Here is a 17,046-nt window from a genome sequence, read left to right on the forward strand (position 1 = left end):
TGTGGGGCATGACCCTAACTGGAAAATAAAGTGCTTGACACACACAACAGACTGTAAGCTCTGCAATCCTTATGGCAAAGTTAACACTTTAAAGAATGATGCTATAGAGTGCTTCCAAACAGTCATAGAAACAAGGATAGCCTCTTCTTGGAATTATTATTTTTTAAATATTAACTTTGTATGACACCTTGAGCTCCTTTGATGAAAGGTAGGATATAAGTGTAATAAAGAAATATGTAATAATAACAACAACAAAATGAAAACAGAGAAACATTTCAGGGAACTAGTGTGGTTGCTTTTAAACTCAATTCTAAAATAAGCCAGTTTGTCAATGGAAAGCGGCAAATGCTTACACAATGCTAATCTCCCGCGAAGAGTTCTGTGCCAGAAAAAAATCTTGGCAATTGAGTACTTCAAATCCATAACCCTGGCAGCTGTACCCATTAATCTTCATAGATGTTATAGTGATGGGAAGATGACCAACATTTTCAACCTTAAAGTTCTTTGTGATGGATAAAATTTGCTTGCCATCTTTCAGTTCTAAAGGAAACAAAACGCAAGTTACTTCAAGGTAATCATTGAAAGCCATGTAGAGGGCACTGCTAAGTGGCAGAAACTGTACTTTCCTACAACTATGTTACAATACATTCAAGTCTTCATCCTTATTGTGAAAGGGAGAGGGGAGTTGGAATGGTGACATGTAACTTTTCCTAAATCAGGGCACACCATCAATGTGATTATCGCACGTGTATGTTACCTTAAGTATGCACAGCAGCAACCATGGTTATGTATGTGAAAATAGGTGTTTATGTTATTCACACACAGCTGTGCCCATGGGACTGGCCACTTTATCCTCCAAACCATGCACATCTGTTTGGTTAGACTAATCTCACTTAGTCCTTTCCTTCTCAGATCGTCACTCACGTCTCCTGCAGTCCATAAGGGTTGATTCTGGAACCTTAAATCGAAGGGATCCTCCAGCCCCTGGCAACCTTCCCCCTACTTTCAACAGCTCTCTGGCTCCAATGCCTTCGACATAAACCACATCCAAAACAGTCAAATTATTCCTGCAATAAAGCAAGGATGCCTTTATAAATAAATCAAATTTTTTAAGAGAGAGAAAGAGAGAAAGAGACAGAGAGAGAGGAAAAAGAAAAGCAGTCTTCCCACCATCTTACAGGATGTGGGCATCTTTTGGAAAAATTCACTGCTATGCTTTGCCAAGACCAAATACAATTCCTGTGGATGCGAAATATTTCTATGATTTGCATATACAGTAAATCCAAGCTTTAGGGGGAAAGTACCAAAGACCAAATTTGGATGTAGCCCTGGGGCCTCCACTCACTGATGGAAATATGAAACAAACCTTTCTAAAACAGTGCCTCATCCGCCCCACAGAATCTCGAGAAGAGACGTACCTGACCAGTATAAGGGAGTTTACCCTTTTGTAATCAATAGGGGTGAAGACAACACCAACTCTCTTAGTTTCTAAAGGCTGCAATTTTAAATACAGCAGCTCCGAACTAGATCCAATGTAATCATGGTCTTCCTGTAGTTCATCCTGCAAAACAACATAAGCAAACCATTACTACAACATCCATGCTGCCGAGGAAAATCAGGAAGAGAGGGAAAGACTACAGTTCCACTTGCACTGCATACTTACGCCTGTCCTGCCTGACTGTCCCATTCCACTAATGAAGCGACAGAGTATTTATTTGCCCCATCTGCCCCAGTCATACCTCATCTTAATATTGGGGAAAGGGAAGGATGAGCATACCAGGAAACAGCAATTAACCGGGGGGGGGGGGGAGAGAGAGAAAATGTTTACAGCAATGTGTGTGAGGGGTGGGGATACAGACAATACAGGTGCCACCCACCCATGTCTACTGAGGTTTTCAGTGCTGCGGGTAGGAATAATAAAGCCCCATTTAACAGAGTTATTGAACCCTTTCTGGATTACAAGCGCTCTTGTTATCTGGCGTTTCCATTGAGGAGTGCAAAGTTAAGTTTTAAATGTTAGGTGTGTTTTGAAGATTTTTTTAAAAATCAGCAATAAATGCTGTTAACTCCAAATGTTTCAAAATGGTTTTCCATTTAATGGCTACACTAATGGTTCCCAACACTCCGCCTCCAATCACTTGAAAATTCTGATAGCCTTGGTGGATTACTTAATACTTTTTCTGCCTGTTACAGCAATTGGAATCCACCGAGTTAGATGCTGCATGTTTTTTAATTGTATTTTGTTGCATCTCTTATGTCTTGTATGTTTTGTATTGCAACTTGCATTCCCTAGTATTCAAAAAGGAATATACAATGTAAGAAACAATAGAAGCAATAAAAATACAATGACAATCAATTATGGCTATGCAATGCGTAGATGCTGCAGACTACCTGTATGAAGCTCGCAGACCACTGTTGGTCCACGGACCACAGTTTGGGAATTCCTGACCTAAGCAATCCAAAAATTAAATGCAGGTTAAGGTTATTTAAAAAATGGCCAACCCCTTACATGTTTCTGCATAAACCACAAACTCTCAGCTGCATGGTGGCTGTTTCTTTCTAATTCAATGCAAAGAGCACCTTAAGTTCCATTTCCGAGAGTGAAAAATATATATGAGAGTAACATGAGACACTGCTTACCCTGGGAGCACAATCTTCTGTCAATCTAAATTCAGTGGTTGTATAGTTAATAGACTGTACATTTGCACCAAACCTATATAAACCAAGAAAAGAATATACATGTATAAACCTTTAAAAAAAATTATAGAAAGTAAAGAACCATGAAAAGGCATTTTCAGATAGTTCTCCGTTATGAATGGAGGAAAAAGTAAGACAACTCCTCATGACCCTTCTATTAATTTGGGATATCTCAGTTGGTAGAGCATGTGAGTCTTAATCTGAGGGTCAGCCCCATGTTGGGCAAAAGATTCTTGCATTGCAGGGGGCTGGAGGAGATGGTCCCTTCCAATGCTGCAGGTCTATGGTTCTAACCCTTGATCTCCACATGTTAGTGGCTGGTACAGTGGAACCTCGGTTCCCAAACGCCTCCGTTGCCGTACATTTCGGTTCTCGAATGCCGAAAACCCAGAAGTTAATGCTTCCGTTTTCGAACGTTTTTCAGAACCTGAACGTGCGGCGCAGCTTCTACTGAGTGCAAGCAGCTCTTGCGACCAAAGGGAAGCCAGCCGCGCCTCTGTTTTCGAAGCCAAATGGGCTTCTGGAGCAGATTTCGTTCGAGAACCAAGGTACCACTTTATTGTGAAATAAGCCTAAATACAAGTGGGATCTTCCATGGCATTAGAAACTTTGTGCCTATACCATGAAGACCCTTTGCATGCACAGAACATTGACTGGTAGATGCAAGCTCGTTCCCCACCCACCCAAATACGTGGAGGGAAAGGAACTATTTTCACATTATACTATTTCTTAAATTACCACAAGAAACTATTTCTCATTACCATTTGCTGAGTAGAGTCAATGGAGCGCGAGGATCAGGATAAAAAGAAAGAGGCAGGAGTTGCAACATAACTGGGAAAGATGAAGGGTTTCTTAGTGTAAAATATTTTACCTAAAAAAATTGGGGGGAAACAACAATATTAATACTTAACGTTTTAGAATTCAAGCCTCTTCCCTACTCCCCAATTCTACTATTTTTGGTACAAAACGTGTTTTTTTTAAAATCTGGAGTGTTTTCTGAAATATTTACAAACGTACAGAAATATTGACACATCTTATTCATGTTGATAAAAATTGTGAAATCAGGGCTAGAAACAATTATGTCTATCCTTTTATTTTTTGTTTTCAAAATAAGAGTGGGTCTTGAAAAAGAAAGAGATAGATTTAAGGTTTAAAAAAATTCTTTAAAAAGTATTGAATGCATTATATGATGAGTAAAATGACAATATATACTATGGCGTAGTTTGAGTGTGATGCTAAGCCAAAGCATGGCTTAACAAGAATGAGCAAACACACAGCTTCCCAGAGAGAAGATCACAGCTACTTTCCCCCTCTTCTGCTGTTGCTACCACCATGCCTGAGAGGGTAAAGTATGAAAGCATGAGGCTTGGACAGGCTTGTTCCCATCATAAGACACCACACTTTATCTGAATATCTGAACATCTGAACACAGTCGGTGTGAAATTTCACATATCCACAGCTATCAGGTTTTAACAGACCCATAAAGTTTAAAAGAACCTGGTGATTACTGGCTTTAGCCTGCTTTTTCGATTTATATGTAAGACTCCAACAGGCCTGATAATGACATTAAGTACAGTCATACCTCGGAAGTCGAACAGAATCCGTTCCGGAAGTCTGTTCAACTTCCAATACGTTCGGAAACCAAGGCATGGCTTCCAATTGGCTGCAGGAAGCTCCTGCAGCCAACTGAAAGCTTGGTAAGCCACATCGGACATTCAGGTTCCAAAGAACGTTCACAAACCAGAACACTGACTTCCAGGTTTGCAGCATTCAGGAGCCAAAACGTTTGAGTTGCAAGGCATTCATCAACCAAGGTACGACTGTATAAGACAATGAGTATAAATATTTACAACTTTCTGTTTTCAAAACCAAAAATGGAACTAAGACAAGTGAGGAATCACGACAAAAAGTTTAATAAATCTAAAAATGGCATCACCATGCTATTCATTGGTGCAGCTGCACTGAAGTTCAATGTGAGACCAAGCTCTGTAACCAAGTGGGGTAAAGGTAATGCAAAGGATTCTTCTTTATGATCCTTCTGATGAGACGCTTGAACAAGTTCCCCAATATTTCTCCTGTTGAGTTAATAAGAACATAAATAAGAGAGGTTTCAAGACACCCCGTTTCAATTTACTAGCTATGTCAACATTAGTGATAAATCGATCTATCCTCCTCCCTCCCAATTTTAGTTTTGGACAGATATCCTTTGTTTAGTTTAATCTCTTCATTCAGTTGCTTATAACTGTTTTGCAGTGCTGTGAAATGGTTGTTATGCTTATTTCTTGGTGTGAGGTAGTGTATTGTTTTACATTTGGAAAATGTAAGGAAAAGTATCAAAAAAGAACAAGAAACTTTTGGCTTGCCATGTTATGACAGACCATCTCTTTCAGAGACAGAAATCTGCAAGAGCCCTCTAATTATGGCCTTGTGTTTGCAATATTTTAACATCTTCAGTTTAATCCTTTTACTTTTAAATCTCCTACTAGAGATTCTACAACACAATACCAAATCTTTTTTTAAAAAGTGTGAGAGAACTGTAAATTTTTAACAGGCACTTATTGAAAATTTGACAAGGGCCGATGCAAACACAATGCTTCAGATTCCTTCACTGCAGTTAAAGCATTAGAATCACACACATTTGTTCCCTTCTTCAATGCAAAACCCTTGTTGGTTTTAACTATGGTTCAAGCATATGCTTGCTCCAGTTTTAACCATAGTGAATGCTAACCAGGGTCCACTATTGCTAAGGAACTACCTGGTTTATAAACATTTGGTCAAAACCAATGCCGATGGTAAATGCCAAAGTTTTAGCAGCTCAGGTGGGCTGGCCACTGACACCAGTCTTGTGTCCCTCTTTCAGACTTTTCAGTAGTAGCAGAAGAAGAAGAGTTTGAACTTGATATACCGCCTTTCACTCCCCTTAAGAAGTCTCAAAGCAGCTAACTATCTCCTTTTCCTTCCTCCCCCACAACAAACACTCTGTGAGGTGAGTGAGGCTGATAGACTTCAAATAAGTGTGACTAGCCCAAGGTCACCCGGCAGCTGCATGTGGAGGAGCGGGGAATCGAACCCGGTTCACCAGATTACAAGTCCACCGCTCTTAACCAATACACCACACTGGCTCCCAGTACTGGTTTGTTATAGGAGGCAGCAGTAGCAGACCTCTTTGATGTGGTACCTTCCAGCCAAATCATTTCCTTTCCCCACTTGGGGCATTGTAGGGAATGGAGTACTGTGGCTAGAAGCAACTGAACGAGAGATATTTTCTGCTGCTGTCACTAGTGACAGTAGTGAAAATGAAAATTTCAGAAAACGAGAAGCAGTGGAAGGAAGTAATTGAAAGGTTGTGACCCCTGACTTCAGTGGTGGAGGCAAAGCATTTTTAAGAGCTGAAAGGGGGGCAGTTTGGAAAGAGAAAAGGTCCACATAGGAGGGGACACATTGCTAGGCACTATAAGGAGTCTCTCAATCTTGCAGCTATTTCTAGTGCATGTAAAAGTCTGAACCGTGGTTAAAGCTAGCAGGAGGTAGTATGGGGATTTAGGAGGACAGGAGGTACTGGAAGGAAGCAGAAGATTCATGGTCCAAGTCCTGTTCCATTAACCATGCTTAAGGAATCAGGAGTGCTATGTCTGCACCCTCTGTAATGCAGGCTGTGACTATTTAGTATTAGCCCCTATATCATGGATTTTAAGACGTTGACCGTAAGCATACCAAGATTTTACCACTCTAATGCTGAAATTAAGAACATTCTGTATACACACCTGCACATTTCATTGTGCTTAATTTTTTGCCATTTTTCATGGAGCTGATATGCAAGGTCAGAATCCACACTCCATGTAGAACTGTCCAGAGATAGGCTCCTTTCCCAAAGCAGATTTGCTAAAATAATAACATTCCGTTTCATTGATACATAATATTTGTGGATTGCTTTTGTTCCAAAATTTGATTTCAAGAAGTCATAAAAAGAACACATTTAGAAATAGTATGACCAATAGCTCTTAGACACCCCCCATATTTATGCACAAGACCACAAACTTCTATATATATTTTTTAAAATATGCCCCAATATTACAGTATTCTCTCCCTCTTGCACCATTTTCTGCCCCACCTTCCCTTTTAGGCTCTTGCAAAACCAGCACCCCTGCCATGCTCACAAATCTGCACTGCCCCTTTCCCCAGAACAAAAGCAGACTATCTAAAGCAGATTGATTTCACTATAAGATGTTCAACACAGCATGACCAGAAGGCTGCTAAAATCTACCAAGAAGTTAGGCATTCAGAAAGAAATAATGTTTACTTAAAAAAAAAACCACACATCTTATTTACACTGTTGCTAGTCCTTATACTTTATCCATTAGTATCATAGATGGGCACATCTTTCCTTTTCTGCTTTTACCTGTGTCTGACATTCGCAAGGAACAGTACATATCACGATGTGCTATGGCTTCAAAATGAAGATCTCCCTTCTGAAAAACATTGATTAAAGCACTAAATAAGTTGACAAATATTGCAGGGGGTCAGACTAGATGACACTTGGGGTCCCTTCCAACTCATCAATTCTATGACTGTATTTAAGCCAGCATGTAAAGAACAACTATGGTTTTCAATATTTCCCCACACCCAATGTTTTTAAAAATGCAAACAATTAAAGGGGGGAGAGAGAGAATCAAGCCACTTTGCACATTAGATGGAAGCGATGAAAAGTGCTTGCACTTTGAACAATCTCCACTAGCTTTCAGAATCATGTGCACTTTCAATTTCCACCACTTAAAATAATATGCAAAGTGTTCTATAGTATCCTGGTTTGACTTCTACACCCTATTCAATACAATGCAAAATGAATTCAGAAGGAATATTTGATGCTCCTGTGACTGCGTAAATTAAGACTTCATGCAAGCATTTCCCTAACTTGACATTTTCCTAACTTGAAATTTGGAGAAACCTCCCAAAAATCTAATACTCTGAAAAGATAGTATCCCTTCAAAAATTATTACTGTATGAACTATAAAACATGGAAGTCAGAATATGCTACTGTAAACATATGCAATTCAATATACTACCTGGGACAAAGCAGAATAAATTTGCAGCGGTATCTCGAATATCACTCCAATATTTGTGATCACAAAAATATTGGAATATAAACTTGTTACTGATTCTTTGATGTGGAGTTTCAAGGAAAACACATTCCAACATCCTGGAGGTAGAGTCAAAGGATCTGTGAAGTTCAGAACCTAATGGCGAAAAACATCAGATCAAACCAAGTGAATATAAAGTACATCTACATTTAAATCTTGTTCCGTTTGTTATCTTTTGCTTCTAATTATACAACGTAACTAAATGCTAATGCAGCAAGATGACTGTCACAATAAAAATAAAGGCAATAAGGTGGTCCAGTTCTCCACTGTTATCCCATCCCTTTTCTGCTGCCTCGCAACACGAGTATCCTCTCTTCCATGGGAAGCTCTCCTTATATCCTGAGCTGTGGTCACAGGAATGCGGCCCACATGCAATGACATGTACAGGGGAGTGGCAGATCGGGTCCCAGCTAAACAAATTTATCAAATTAATCATGTAGAAGCAGGGCGGCTTGCATTCCTTAACAGTTATGCTGTGCATGTGCGGAATTTGGTAATGGGTGAAAAAATCGGCACCCTGACAGCCTCAAGCCTGCCATGAGGAAAGATTTGAAAAATGTGCAGGCAATGCCTGCCAACATTTCAGAATACAGAAATGGGAAGATAAGCTATTATCTTCATCTGGTCAGCTTGGGACTTTTATGTCCTGAATAAACTCTTCCCAAATTCCACAACTAACAGACTAAAATAAATACAAAATAAGCAGTTTAATATAACTGTTCACAATTTATCAAACAGCAACACAATTTAAACTTTTCTTGGTCCTTCTGACGTGATTTTTTTTTTTTTTAGGGCTGAGTACACATGTGGGTGGCGCTGTGGTCTAAACCACAGAGCCTAGGGCTTGCCGATCAGAAGGTTGGCGGTTCGAATCCCCGCGACGGGGTGAGCTCCCGTTGCTCAGTCCCAGCTCCTGCCCACCTTGCAGTTTGAAAGGATGTCAAAGTGCAAGTAGATAAAGAGGTACTGCTCCGGCGGGAAGGTAAACGGCGTTTCCGTGCGCTGATTCACCAGAAGTGGCTTAGTCATGCTGGCCACATTACCCGGAATCTGTCTGCGGACAAATGCCGGCTCCCTTGGCCTATAGGGCGAGATGAGCGCCGCAACCCCAGAGTCATCCATGACTGGACCTAACAGTCAAGGGTACCTTTACCTTTACCTTTACCCTTTTACACATGCCCAATATATAAATGGAGATTTTAATGAATGGGATGCTGATATACATTGCTAATTGTTTAAGGAAAAGTACCAAGAAAAACTCACCTTTAAAATATCCTTTGTTTCTCTTGAAACATAGACCTCATTTAGCACAATGCTAAAATCAAAATTGTTGGTAAACCATATTAACCAAGATGCAGAAATACTGCGATGTGGTTCTATATAAAATACCGTTGCAAATGGATCGATTCCGACATACCTGTAGACAGAAAACAGTTCACTGCTAAATGTTATTTACTTGCAAAAAAAATCACTTCCTCCTTATGGTCTAACCAAGATCTTTAAAGCGTACCTTTTTATTATTGCTGTTTATCAAATAACAATTGATTATAATATTTCTGTATTGTTGCGTGTGCATGTACATACATTTTTCAGAATTATAAACCACCTGGTGAGAGTAGCATGCCCTGGAAGTTGCATTAGGAATTATTCAAATGGACGAAATCAAAGTAAACATAAGGGTAAGATCACAAATTAGATAGGGCTGCTTCACATCTGCATACATCATTTGCATCACAGGTGAATATGTGAACTGACTTCACTGAAAGCCTATTTGAAGGCAAGGAAGAAACTTCTATCCATGCTATTTGATTTGAACTATGTCTTCCACATGAGCCAGGACATCATGTGATGTTGTACTTACAAAGTGTGACTATGCATACTTCATAAGTAGAACATCTGAGAACATAGCCATGTAGTACACACCTGAGGTTCTTGTGTTTCTTTCCCTAGATCCACTACATTGGAAGTGTACCTCATACATATGTTGGCTTGGTCATGTACACAGAATGGAAGACGGCAGGATCCCCAAAGTGGGCTGCCTTCAGGCACCAGGCCTGCTGCCTGTCTGTGTCATGAGACAAAGGTTATTGAGAGCAGAAGAAGTAAGGCAATGCCTACAAGGCGTATACAATCATTCAAGCCTTCTAGCTGTTTAACTGTTAATAGCAAACTGCAGAGTCACTGTGACTCCTAACTCATCTTGAGTGTCCTACAAAAGTAGCCAGCCTCTCTATGGGCCTCATTCAGCCAGTGCCTGTGTGTCTCAGCAAGTTTGTGTATCTATATTGATTAAGGCAGACAGAGTGGCTCCAGCACTCCACTTAATCAGTAACTAAGACAATGCCTATGTGAAGAGTTAGATAGCTGCTATGAGCACTCTGTGTATGCTCTTTGACTATGCTGTTTATGAACAACTTTATTTTCTCAAGTTACAGGTAGGTAGCCGTGTTGGTCTGCCATAGTCAAAACAAAACAAAATAAAAAATTCCTTCCAGTAGCACCTTAGAGACCAACTAAGTTAGTTGTTGGTATGAGCTTTCGTGTGCATGCACACTTCTTCAGATGAAGAAGTCTGCATGCACACAAAAGCTCATACCAAGAACTAACTTAGTTGGTCTCTAAGGTGCTACTGGAAGGAATTTTTTTATTTTATTTTGTTTTGTTTTCTCAAGTAAAAGTTTTATTCTGTTTATAAAGAAGACTCTGTGAGATTAATTTACCGCTGCGCGACACTCTGTGTTACAAAGATGTCTGCAAATGTGACATGAAGGCTGGCAACATTAACCCTGCCATGTGGAAATCTCTTGCAGACAACCGCAGTGTCTGGAGACAGAAAGACAGGTCATGTATCCACAGCAGTGACCACTGGGAAAAGTGCAGAGAGAAGAAATGCCATGGTATATTACTAACAGTGAAACTGGACACCTTCACCTGCCCCAGCTGCTATGAAACAGGGATCCTCCTTATTAGTCTCTACAATCACCACTCCAACAGTTTGGCTTTACCCCCCAAAGGTGTACTCTTCCATTGTTTCTCGAGACAGACGACACTTCATAGCAATATCTATATGCCCTGAATATATAATGTGGAAGTGGGATTTGTAGAACTCCATGACATTTAAAGAAGCTCTGCGCGTCATTTGTGCTCTGCCACATGAACTAGCCCAGAGCTAGAACACCCATCTGTTTTCACACAAATTACTATGTAGAGCATTAACTTCAAAAAATGTTCTCAACATCTTTGCTTTGGTGTATGTTTAACAATTTAAAATGGCAGCATTAAATAAAAAACAAAAACAAAAACCTCACCCTTCCATTACAGGATGGGAATCACATGCTTTTGGCAAAGCTGTACTGTCTAACAGATTCGTCCTCTCATTAGCAATGTGATTGCTTCCAGGGCCACACAACGTACCTGTGCCAAGGAAAACAAAACATCTTATTGTAGCACACACTTTTAAATATATAGTCCGAGAATATTATTAGTCTAAGGAGACTAAATACAGTACACTTGAATCAGCCTTATCTACATTTTGACCTTTTATTGGGTGTTCAGAGAGTTCCATTTTCCCTGCACAGTTATTTATGCCAGTATCTCAGGATATATTACTGATTGGGGTGGAATGTGATACAAATCAAACAAATGTGGGTTCAGGATGACTAAATCTCTCTAGTTATATGAGATTTATTGCCTGAGCTTTTGCAGGTTAACTCCAGAAGCATGTTCCACTGACTTCAATGGGCCTTACTCACATCAGCCCTATTATATGCAATCATGCCATACTACTGAATTCCTCCTTCTGCTTCTGCATCACAATAATGTGAGACCATAGACTTCCATTTGTTTAGTACAATTTTAAGAGCTTCTTGCTCCAACTGATGAACACCAATGCATTGTTAGGTAATGTGGAGTGTCAGCAGACTGCAGTTTTATACCAAGTGCTGGAGGAGCAGAATTACAGACTGAAATGCAAAGTTGCACAGAGTGACTCAGAAATAAAATGGAATTATTATTTTTAATGATCAGATACAAGTCAAATCTTGAGATCTGTGCACACTCCTAAAGCATTTGTCCTTGTTTATGAATAAAACCAAGTACATAACATTGTGTTGTAGGTACGTTGCACTTAATATATTGACAGCACAGCACTAAGTGCCATCAACCTTTCTGCGAATTACCAGCAGGTAAGTGTGTAAGCTCAAGTTGACAAGAATGCAAGTGTTTCTGACAAGAATGCAATTATTTCATCTCCCCACACACCACTGCACAGAAAAATGTTTATTCCATGGTTTCAAGATGTCCCGAAATTTACATCTCTCTTTTTTGGGTGGCGGGGGGTGGGGGAAAGATGTGCTAGAAGTGGTCATGAAAATGGACACTTAATATATAATCTTCAGGAAGCGTATCTGTTACAGGCCATATCCTCTTTAATACACTTCGTCATATAATAGGGAAGGTATACATCAGACTATGTTGTATTGAATACACTGTACCTTTGCAAACAACAGAAGCAACTCTTGTGAAATTTGTGGTCAGTGATGGCAGCAATATTGGCTCAAACTGCACAGAAAATTTTCCTTCCTGTGACAAGTGTTTTACATCCTACAAAGAAATCACATTACCATTAGTATAATGCTGTAACTGCCTTAGCTGCTGTGAAGTTCATCTTCACGACAGTTTAAACTGCAATTTGTCAGATCAAATCTCAAATCATCTGCATTCACCCAAGGATAGATCTTAAGCTAATTGTAATACTCTTAACAATGGCAGGTTATCAGACGTGGATCCCTTTTGTGAATCTGATAAAAGCTAGACTCATTTCCCAGAAAAACGCACACAAACATATACCGGTACATACAACATTTTACATACAGTTTCATTTACAACACTGAGTGGGATAAATTGCACCCGGTTCAAGGAACCCCTGAAGCCATCCATGGACTCCCATGGGGTCCCTGGACCCAAAATTAAGAACCCCTGTACTAAATTATATATATTTTTTTAAAAGGTTACCTGCACATAAAGAAGGTTGCTCCCTGAATGCAACACATACAAGACTACTGGGGAATCATCTGTTCAAAAAAGAGTAACAGTCAAAAGGTCAAACCATTTTTTTGTCCATTGCTGCAAGAACATACTATATCAATGAAACATACATGCAGGCACATCTTGGACTTACCAGAGGTCTGTGTTTTGTCCATTGCTACATAAACTACAAAAAGGTTTTCCAGTAAGTACTGTCTAAGGTCCACAAATTCATGTTGCATATTTTCCATTTTGACCATTAAGCTTATTTCTAGCAGCATTAGGCCATCAGATGCAAAGCAGCAACTCTAATGTAAAATAGAAAGGGAAATCCAAAAAATTAATCACATCAGAATGTTTCGTTCAGAACTGCAAGACTTAACCTGCTATGGTCCCTTAAAAAAAAAATCCTGGCATGCCAAAAGAGGAGATGTTTTGCTGGGAATCTCAAGAGAAAAATCATACTAATTTAGGAAATAATGTTCTGCTACAAATGCACAGCAATGGGACAGCATGATAAACATTCTGGCTCTTTAGGATAAATACTGTTCCTCTGCACATTCTGTACTGGAAATCCTCTAGTTATACAGAGTTAAGGAAACAAAAATGATGGGTGGATACATAAGTGCAAAGAGACATGTACACACACTTATCTAACATGACCATTATATCTTTCTTCTAAAAGTTAGTTTAGCATCTTCAAAAGAGAATTAAAATCTAGAGTCATATATGGACAGTGGACAAGGCAGAACTGAAGTTCTTAACCCACAAAAATATATTCCACTGAGTCCTTTAAGTTAGGTACCAACTTGAATAAAATATGGAGGGGGGGGCAGGTAAGCCCCACCCCACATAACCGATCACAAGATGCAGTGCATGCATACCATTTGAATGGCAGTGCCCATCAACTTGAGGGTAGCCCTCTCAAATATTTTATTGGGGGGGGGGCGAAAACCATTCAGCCCCTAGGAGTTGGCTCCTATGAATGATAAGATGTGGAAACTGGTGACAAGAAACTTTGAGTTAATCTTTAGGCCACACTGATGACAAGTGAAGGACAGTCTGTCTTATACTGGACTTCTTTAAATATATGATCGATTGTATGTATATATCCATAAGCAAACAGGAAATCCCAGAATTTATCATCTAAAATAGGCAGGGTGATTTTCTAAGTTGTGTATGTTAGAGTTAAAGAGGCAGAATGTAAAGAGGAAGCAGTCATGCTGGAAGAAATTATTGTTACATTGTAACAGATACACTGAATTAAAGTCATTGTGTGCAGACAGAGCCTAGGCCAATACGGTAGTTGGTAATTTCCCATAGAGAAAAGATTTGGGAATAAGAAACATCTTCCTAAGGAAGACGACAATATTCAGGTTGGAACTGCATGGATTCATTGAGCCATTCACCATCTAGATTGGATCTACTTGATGGCATGCAACCATAAAAATGGCACAGCTAAGACATAGTCCTCAGAATGATGTTGTGCCTTTTTGCATGGTCAGCATCAGATTTGGCATAAGACATTCTTAACAGCCAAAGACAGGCTGCAATTCAAAAAGTGGATGATGCCAGCCAGATCCCAAAGAATTCAATGCACTGCATATGCCAGCGTACACAGGATGAAAGGGATCAGTGCTTTGAGGAGGCAATGCTCCAACTACAGAGTAATCTCAGCATACAAATATCACTTAAGCACCTACTTCCCAGTGCAGTGTCACATAGAATCACAGAATGGTAGAGTTGAAAGAGACCTCCGAGAGTCATCTAAGTCCAACCCCTTGCTCTGCAGGAATCTCAACCAAAGCATCCATGCCCTGGGTTAGCTGTTCCATGGAATAGACCTAAAGTTGTCACAGAAGCTAAAATATCCTGAATTAGCCTTAAGGATTCACCCTTGTTCATATACGTTGATGCCCCCAAAACAGTAAGTAAAGGCTACTTCAAGACCACAGCTGAGTCCAGCTCAACTAGGTTAGCTGTGTGTGGCTGGTGTCGTCTCTGATTTAGGAAGAAAAGTATACACTGTACCTTAAAATGCTGATACAATTTGTTAAGTAATCGGCACTCAAGACGAACTTTTAAGTGACTGACATTCCTAGTTTCTGCCTGGAAAAACAAACAAAAAAACCACAGTCTGAAAGAAGGTCAAACCAGTATGGTGTGTGGAAGTGTGCTGGAGTGCTGAGAATGTTAGACTTAGGACCCGGTTTCAGATCCCCACTTGGCCGTGATGCTCACTGGGTAATTTTGAACCAGTGCCTGTCAGTCTGCTAGGGTTATTGTGAGGATGGGAGGGGGGAAAGCAATGTACTCCATCTTGAGCTCCCTAGATAAAAGTGTTATAATAAATGTGATAACAAACTCTATAAATTTTTATTATCAGCATTTAAAAAAACCAACCGTGAAATTTACATAATTCTGACAACTTTTTATAGTTGCCTTCTGTGTTTTACGTGGTTGATTGCATTGCTACATACCTAAAATATTTTAGCAAATGCAACCATACGCCAAAAAATGGGTCTATTTTCAAACAAATATGGCAACTTATGGTACTAAATTTGGTCCTCAAGGATACTTAGAGCTTGTATACCCTATATAAATCAGGTATTTTTAAATTAAATTCACTAATGAACAGTACCATTGCCAAATTCAGCTTTCCATTATACCAATTTATTTTCTGGTTAAGAATCCTTTCCAATACCCATGAGGGGGAGCTATAGCACATCTAATCATACCATTATTTAACTGTTTAATTATTTGATGGGTTTTTTCCCCAGTTTCTTTTCCTAAAACCACCACATTTTGCAGCAATTCAAGGTCAAAAGATGGTAACAATAATTGGTTTTGTCAGTTATAGATACATGAGAACCACCAGAAACCTTCACATACAACATTCACAATGAACAGTCACTTATCCATGCAATAAGAATTGCAGAACATCTTCGGTGCCAACTCTTAAAGAACAGAGTATCTTCTATGTAGCTGTTATGGTACAGAATAAACTGCCTTAGTATTATTAACTCTAAAGCCAGTGCACTTCTGTTGCCACATTTAATATAGCAAACCTGTTCCCCTTGCTTCTGCCACAGCATGCAGAGCCAGTGATCGAGTTTGCAATAATTTTATAAAGCATTTAAAGTAGCTTTAAGGGATAAATAAATACAAATCCATCCCTTCCTCTGTGTGTGTTTTAAATACTTGCAAACAAAACTTTGTTCTGTGGAAAGCAGACACATAAAAAGTGGCTGAAACCAGCAGATTATGATAATCATTGCTGCTGCTGCTGCTGGACAAGCAGCAGAACAATTACACAGATGTTTCCCAACAAGGAAGACCCACAAGGATTGTTACACATTTCACTAACGGTAGGCATGTTTGTATTTGTGCTCATATAGCTTCTCCCTTTATAAACTGCATTTAATGCTTCCTGTCAAGTTTTCAAGTATAAACTCAGCAAGATGACATCTCAGCTGCCATTGGCCTAGCAACCACTTGAGAAAAACTAATCTTTAGTTGTAGGTTTCAAGATTATTTGACTTCAAAGATTCTAACAACAATATTTTAACACCAGATTTATTTATTTTATTTTTTAAAATGGACAAATGAGGAGCTGGGTCACAATATAAAAGAAACCTGCTGTGGCAAAGATTCAGGTAGCTAGCCATGTTGGTCTGACGCAGTCAAAATAAATTAAAAAATTAAAAAATTGTCCAGTGGCACCTTAAGAGACCAACTAAGTTTGTTCTGGGTATAAGCTTTCGTGTGCATGGTATGTGAAGAAGTGTGCATGCACACGAAAGATTATACCCAGAACAAACTTAGCTGGTCTTTCAGGTGCTACTAGACAAATTTATTTGCTGTGGCAAAGTTACGAAGGAGACTCTGAGCAACACTAATTTTGAATGCCAGGTCTTGCCCAGTAATGCTGGAAATAGTACTGGAACCTGGGGTCTCCAGTGTGACAACTCTGGACACAATGACACTGCGCAGGATGTGTCCTGGTGCTTGCAAGTCCTCGAGTTTCTCTCACTCACTCACTCACTCACTCACACTAGTCATGAGGTAGTTGAGGGTGGTTACCTATTCCCCTTGAGAAGTACATAGAACTAGGGGAGGAAACTGGTTTATCCGAGTCCCTTCCCCACTTCCTCTTTCACCTCTAGGTGCTTTTTAAAGCTCAGAC

The 17,046-nt window shown here is 39.6% G+C and overlaps 1 protein-coding gene and 1 non-coding gene across 7 annotated transcripts in view; both read right to left on the reverse strand.

The window, feature by feature from the left end:
• TMEM131L (transmembrane 131 like) overlaps nucleotides 1-17,046 on the reverse strand; it is a 69,951-nt gene that overhangs the window by 13,771 nt on the left and 39,134 nt on the right. For all 6 annotated transcript variants that reach the window (XM_033161221.1, XM_033161219.1, XM_033161217.1 and 3 more), the window contains 15 exons: nucleotides 14,892-14,969; nucleotides 13,015-13,168; nucleotides 12,849-12,907; nucleotides 12,329-12,437; nucleotides 11,144-11,249; nucleotides 9,099-9,252; nucleotides 7,761-7,931; nucleotides 7,097-7,166; nucleotides 6,462-6,579; nucleotides 4,634-4,772; nucleotides 3,459-3,568; nucleotides 2,641-2,713; nucleotides 1,419-1,561; nucleotides 925-1,067; nucleotides 354-540 (listed from right to left, as the gene is read on the reverse strand). In XM_033161221.1, the coding sequence (XP_033017112.1) occupies nucleotides 354-540; nucleotides 925-1,067; nucleotides 1,419-1,561; nucleotides 2,641-2,713; nucleotides 3,459-3,568; nucleotides 4,634-4,772; nucleotides 6,462-6,579; nucleotides 7,097-7,166; nucleotides 7,761-7,931; nucleotides 9,099-9,252; nucleotides 11,144-11,249; nucleotides 12,329-12,437; nucleotides 12,849-12,907; nucleotides 13,015-13,168; nucleotides 14,892-14,969 (1,814 nt within the window). The remainder of the gene's footprint in view (nucleotides 1-353; nucleotides 541-924; nucleotides 1,068-1,418; nucleotides 1,562-2,640; nucleotides 2,714-3,458; nucleotides 3,569-4,633; nucleotides 4,773-6,461; nucleotides 6,580-7,096; nucleotides 7,167-7,760; nucleotides 7,932-9,098; nucleotides 9,253-11,143; nucleotides 11,250-12,328; nucleotides 12,438-12,848; nucleotides 12,908-13,014; nucleotides 13,169-14,891; nucleotides 14,970-17,046) is intronic.
• On the reverse strand, nucleotides 15,844-15,980 carry LOC117053539. The gene has a single exon (XR_004427410.1). It is a non-coding gene; the product is annotated as a small nucleolar RNA SNORA66 (small nucleolar RNA).

This window comes from Lacerta agilis, chromosome 9 (genome assembly GCF_009819535.1).
Source record: "Lacerta agilis isolate rLacAgi1 chromosome 9, rLacAgi1.pri, whole genome shotgun sequence".
Lineage (NCBI taxonomy): Eukaryota > Metazoa > Chordata > Lepidosauria > Squamata > Lacertidae > Lacerta > Lacerta agilis.